Raw genomic sequence first — 5,531 nt, 5'->3', positions numbered from 1 at the left:
CCTACTTCCATCCTTCGGCCTAGTACCCACGTCCTAGCCAGACCATCGCTAATGCTCATTCGCACACATTACTTTTACCGGTGCTCATCCTATCCCAGATACGGGCATCGCATTCTTAATAGGAGAGCCTCGCCAATTATACTCCATCTGTGCAATTAGTTTTGTAATTAGCTTATGTTTAGTACTCCTAATTAGCATCCAAACATCCGATGTGACAGGTGTTAAACTTTAACAGGTGTTTCCCAAACACCCCCTATATGTTCCAGGGATGCATGAAGTCTGTACGAATACAAAATACAATGAGTAACACATATACTATCATGGCCCTCGTTGATGCTCTCTTCTCTTCCATGCCATGCCAGCCACTGGTGCTGAATGCTCAAAGGTATAAGCAATGTGTGCAACTGCGCTTTATTAGTTGTCTCCCAACTCACAAGTACCAAGCCCTAACTTTGGAAGCAAGCATTGGCTATTTTTAATGCCCTTCTCTTTAGTTTAGATTGATGCTTGTTCAAGGCAAGGAGACAAGATGATTTGGGGATGGAGTTAGTTTGCAAATATATAAGCAGACAAGTGTCGAACTGACTATACATACCTGATGAAGCAGCTAATTTATACTTAATTTGCATGTGTAATCATTAGTCATGGCTATTATTTTACCAGCACTGCCCAGCTAAAAAGGCCATACGCCCATACATTTGAATACTGTCGTCGCATACGCACTTTTACTTGATGCAGACTTACTCTAGGTAGCATAACAGAAAAGAAGAAAGGGGCTTAAAAATTAGTCAGTCTACCGACGACATTGACAGCAGCTTTTGGGTGGTTAGTTATCTCTCTGCTGCCCTTTCCTAAGAGGATACTAGTAGCACCTAAAGCAAGATTTTACTGAGCAAATCATCGCATAGGAATGTGGACTGGGGATCAGAATCTTACTCAATATACTACTGACCAAAGGGTTAAAACTTGAAAGTGGGGGCATCGGTAGTTAAAGAGTGGTCACATTCAGAACAGTCGCTACACAAAAAAACTTCAGTAGGCTGCGGGGATCGGATAGCCTTGCACTGCATCCACAGACATTGTTATTGGCATGTCGCTGGATTGGATTCTCCATCTTTTCTGCCGCTAGTGACAGCCCACCCCACACCCCCAAAGCATTACCCGCCACAGACAAGCCGATTTCATCGCATTATCCTCAAATTAATAAAGCGTTTGTCACTTCATATTGCCAATTCTGTGCGCCGTAGCTCCGCGGATGATAATAACCGCTCCTTATATCAGAATCGCATTCAAGCACGCAGTACTAGTTATGAAGTGCACATTTTGGGAAGAAAAGAACTTGTACATTCCGTCGCTCCTGGGTCCTGGCATTGGCATGTGAAGATGATGCACTCGAATGGATAGTTTCCTGTGCGCCGCCAGGCCAGTTAACCTGACGTGCACCATGATGCGCATCAGAGGCCGACTGGTCCCCGGCGCAAAGGCCGGCCCGCCGCACGTCCCCTCTTTCCACGAGCTGCTTTTTCCCTGCGTCGTCGCCGCGCCCGGCCGGCCATTCCATCCCTTTCGCTTTCGTCGCGCTTTGGCCTGGCCTTGCTTGGCCTCAGCTACAGCAGCCACATCCCTTCGAATCATTTCCGCCCTACTCGACTACACGGAAGTAATCTTTATAGGCGGATGATCATGTGGCCTGCTGCTACAGAATGCGTGCATGGGAGTGGGGAGCCACTCCTTCGAGGTTGCCCCCCAACATGATTCCGGGATTATTTTTTGTACCAGCCTCGCAGCCTTGCCAATCGCATCGACTGTTGGAGATGAGTGTGGCAGCCTTTCTCGCGGCACTCTTTTTGTTCCTCCGAGACTTTTTCCCTCTCTAGTTTTTTCCCTCCACATTGCCACTACCAGATCAGCTGAGATCTCACTTTCGATTCAGTGACTGGCTTTAAGTAGAGAGGCAGCCCAGCTGGACCTCTTCTTTGTAGGCTCTTCTTGGCACTCGGTGATCGACACTGAGCTCTCGTGATCCCAGCCCATGAGCACAGCTGCACAGGCAAACCATAGTCCATAGGGCTAGACGCCTAGACCGCTAGAGGCAGCCTCCTTCAGTTCAGAGACGAGCGCAGGGTGCTAGCGCTGAAGCCTCACTGCCTGAAACCGGAAGGTATGCTCTCTTTCGCCTGCAATGAACCTAATCCTGAAATCTGAATCCTAGTCCGAGACTAGCAGTTTGAACTTTCATAGTTTCTCTTCCGTTGTTCATGTTTCCTCTCCTCTTGATTTTGAGTTCTTTTCAGCCTTCTTGTTTGAGTATAAATAGTTGAAATGAATTTTGACATGTGATCCTTGATTCTTTGTGACTTCAACATTGGTCGTAGAGTAGCTAGTCACCAGGTTCCTCTCAAAAAGAAGTCAGCATTCCCTGGAGCAGTCACCATGTTGTGCCACTAAAACTATTTCTTCAGCAAGGTTGCTTAACAAAAGTGAAAATTGCAGTAGATCGACGTCCGATCGCATACGACGACGCGAGCGCCTAGCTCGAGCAGCCATGAGCGGGTCCGGGCAGAGGTCGCGGCCGTGGCCAGGGGACCCCGCGTCCACGCCGTCAGAGCCAGCCGCCGCGGTGGCCGCGGCCGCGGACGCGAGAGGCGAGGCGTCCACGCTCAGGGACTTCGGCACGTCCATGGACGCCATCTCCTTCGGGTTCGCGGCCACGGCCATCCTCATCTCCCTCTTCCTCCTCATGGCCATCTTCGAGCACCTCATCAAGCCCCGGGCCTTCCCGCCGGACTCCCCCGACGCCGGCAGGCCCCGCGCCGTCCGCCACCGGCACGGCCGCTCGCCCGGCAAGCTCCGGAGCCCGCCCATGGTAAGATCACCCACCAGCCACCGCTCGCCGTTATCGTGTACTCCCTCCATATCATTCTATTCGACGTCTCAGACATGTTTGTCAAAATTAAGGAATGCATGCATTGACCGTTTTGCCCCTCCTTCCATTAGCACTGCTCGTCTTTCCATCTCCATTCGCTGCACGCCTTGCCGGTGACGGCAGGCCATAGGCGCGACGATGCAGGCGGCGGCCGCAGCCACAACGGGTTTCACGGACCACGAGAAGCGCCATCGACGCGAGCTCGCCGCCCCCGTCCCCACCTCCGTGAGCCTAGCAGCGGTGGAGCACGCTGAGGCGGAGAAGATCGCGAACAGCTAGGCCAAGTCCAATCACCTGGAGAACGCCAAGGCCATCTGTGTTCTTCCTTCCAGTACGATAAATCGAAACGGCGGGTGCTCGGAGGCAGCCTGGTTAGATGAGATCCAATTATAGATGAGGCGTGTCGAATCAAATCGGAGTACAATCAGGAGGTTAGCGACAAGGGCGACGGGTAGAGACAAGCAGGGCGGCGAGGCTGACGGGGGGAATTCCCTGACGGGGTGGCCGTGGAGCTGGGCGGAGGCGTCGGAAGCCAGCGTCGCCTGTTCTTATGCGTGAAATGAAAGGGGCAAAAATGGAAAACTGGATACGGGATAAACTCCAGCGTCAAATATTTCGACTCCTTTCTCTTTCAACTTGCGAGCGTCAAATAAAACGATACGGAGGAGTACCATGCAGTGCGCGTGCACGCTACTTTCTGGGCTGCCATCTCGGCATGGTCTGGCTGTTTCTGATGTAAAAATCTTTGGCGTGATATTTCAGGTGGAGGCGGTGCTGCAGGCGGCGGACCTGTCGGTGCTGATGCCGGGGCAGCGGTACCCGACGTACCTGGCGCAGCCGGCGCCGCTGCCGCCGTCGTGCCCCAGGGAAGGGGTGCATTGGCCGCCGCACGACTACCACGGCTCGTACATGCCACCCTGATTCCTCCACGGGAACCCTGTTCGGCATGCACAAGCTGTGGCCACCGTACGCGTTGCCTATTCATTGTGCTGTATAGCGGAGAGGTTGTAATCTGTAAATGCAGGTGATGGCGAATCTGATGTGGACGTGCTGTCCTGGCTGCCCGTTATTCTTTGTCCGTATGCACCGTCCTTTCAGATGCCGAAATCGCCAATAGTTGGCAGGCGCAACCGTCCAGGTTAACTCGCAATCAGGGCCGCGAATATGCAGCTGGTCGCCTGGTCGATCGCAACAGTTCTGTAGTAGTGGTAGAGCAGAATTGGTCCTCGAAAGGATGGTCCAGTAAACTCCACGGCACATCCATCTGACGTGCAACCAGGCACTCGCTGGTCCTTTTGGCATGTAAGATGTAACCACCGATGCCACGGGACTTGGCTACTCAAGTTCGCGTAGCATGATTGGGGTTTGGGGCGTGCGTGCGTGCAGGAGTGCTCAACAAATACACCGTGCATGCCACCATGTGCTGCTACAGATCACGACGAGGGCAGGCCTGGTGCTACAAGTCTACACTACTACTGCAACCTCTGGCTCTGAGTGTGGAGGGAGGGATCAAGAAATCGACGGTCTAAGGGTCTGTTTGGCTCCAACGTGTTAAAGTTTAACACCCGTCACATCGGATGTTTGGATGCTAATTAGAAGTATTAAATATAGACTAATTACAAAACTAATTGCACAGTTGGAGTGTAATTCGCGAAACGAATCTATTAAGCCTAATTAGTCCATGATTTGACAATGTGGTGCTACAGTAACCATTTGCTAATGTTGGATTAATTAGGCTTAATGGAATCGTCTCGCGAATTAGCACAGGGTTCTGCAATTAATTTTATAATTAGCTTATGTTTAGTTCTTCTAATTATCATCCGAATATCCGATGTGACACTGTTAAAGTTTAGCACCTCGTATCCAAACACCCCCTAAATAGAAAAGCAGGGACGCTCTCTGTGTGTCCTGCCCGTCAGACATGGCATGAAATCAGAGGAGAAATTTGCGGCCGGGTGTGACCTGACCTGACCTGACCTCGTAGCTAGGCCAGCACAGAGCTCTGATGAAGCTGTTGGTTGTGAAAGCAACAAGGTCCCAGGGACTCGAGCCTTGGCCCTTTCACACTTGCAATGCGAGATCCAAGTTTCTCCTATAACTAGGAACAAGGTCCACCAAACAACTGCTGCTAGTCTGAAGCTGAGCAGCTCGGATCGTTCAGTGCACAGTAATACAGCTGTAGCTATTGTCAGTAGTTCACAAACGCGCAATGCGATTGTTAATTTGAGCGAAACTCTCCCTACATGCTCTGCTTGAGCTCCGCGTCGCAACCTCTGGCCGTCACGTTCGCCCGCGTGTCCTACCTGTTCGATCCAACGTCTGGATCGGACAGGCAACAGCCTCCCCGCCCCGTCCGGCCTCACGTCGTCCGCGTTGCCCCGGCACATCCGGGGAGGGCTCGTGCGCACCGGCCTTGGCTCCCTCACGCGGGGGCGCGGGGCCAGCTACCGAGCGGCTGGTGGCCAGCACGCTGCTCGGGTACGGGTACGGCCAGCACGGCAAGACGGCGGCGTGCGCGTTCGCCGCAGGTCCAGCTCTGCGCGCGCGGGTCCAGCTCGTGTTACTGGCGTTGGCGATATGCTGCCTTAGGCACACACCTGTGTCT

At 52.6% G+C, this 5,531-nt stretch overlaps 2 protein-coding genes across 4 annotated transcripts in view; one reads left to right on the top strand and one right to left on the bottom strand.

Moving 5' to 3' along the window:
• Nucleotides 1-1,561, bottom strand: part of LOC101785543 (receptor protein-tyrosine kinase CEPR2) — a 12,831-nt gene extending 11,270 nt beyond the window's left edge. Inside the window, exon 1 of the mRNA XM_022826739.1 lies at nucleotides 1,433-1,561. Within this exon, the coding sequence (XP_022682474.1) occupies nucleotides 1,433-1,561 (129 nt within the window). The remainder of the gene's footprint in view (nucleotides 1-1,432) is intronic.
• A 170-nt stretch (nucleotides 1,562-1,731) lies between these two features.
• On the top strand, nucleotides 1,732-4,004 carry LOC101784606. Of its 3 annotated transcripts, none has more exons than XM_004970715.3 (3): nucleotides 1,732-2,161; nucleotides 2,497-2,866; nucleotides 2,998-3,682. In XM_004970715.3, the coding sequence occupies exons 2-3, from the start codon at nucleotides 2,546-2,548 to the stop codon at nucleotides 3,178-3,180; spliced, it is 504 nt and encodes a 167-aa protein (XP_004970772.1). In that variant the 5' UTR covers nucleotides 1,732-2,161; nucleotides 2,497-2,545; the 3' UTR covers nucleotides 3,181-3,682. The 3 variants fall into 3 exon arrangements, with proteins under 3 accessions (XP_004970772.1, XP_004970771.1, XP_004970773.1); XM_004970714.3 differs by having other exon boundaries at nucleotides 1,736-2,161; nucleotides 2,494-2,866; XM_004970716.2 differs by lacking the exon at nucleotides 2,998-3,682 and adding an exon at nucleotides 3,689-4,004 and having other exon boundaries at nucleotides 1,757-2,161; nucleotides 2,494-2,866.
• The last annotated feature ends 1,527 nt before the right edge of the window (nucleotides 4,005-5,531 follow it).

Source organism: Setaria italica, chromosome V (assembly GCF_000263155.2).
Source record: "Setaria italica strain Yugu1 chromosome V, Setaria_italica_v2.0, whole genome shotgun sequence".
Lineage (NCBI taxonomy): Eukaryota > Viridiplantae > Streptophyta > Magnoliopsida > Poales > Poaceae > Setaria > Setaria italica.
This window is presented reverse-complemented; position numbering and strand designations above follow the sequence as displayed.

Excerpts from the sequence above, each read along its gene's own strand:
- LOC101784606 (XM_004970715.3), top strand. The coding sequence starts at position 2,546 with ATGAGCGGGTCCGGGCAGAGGTCGCGGCCGTGGCCAGGGGACCCCGCG. Across the intron at positions 2,867-2,997 it reads AGCTCCGGAGCCCGCCCATG|CACTGCTCGTCTTTCCATCT; the intron begins GTAAGATCACCC and ends TCCTTCCATTAG.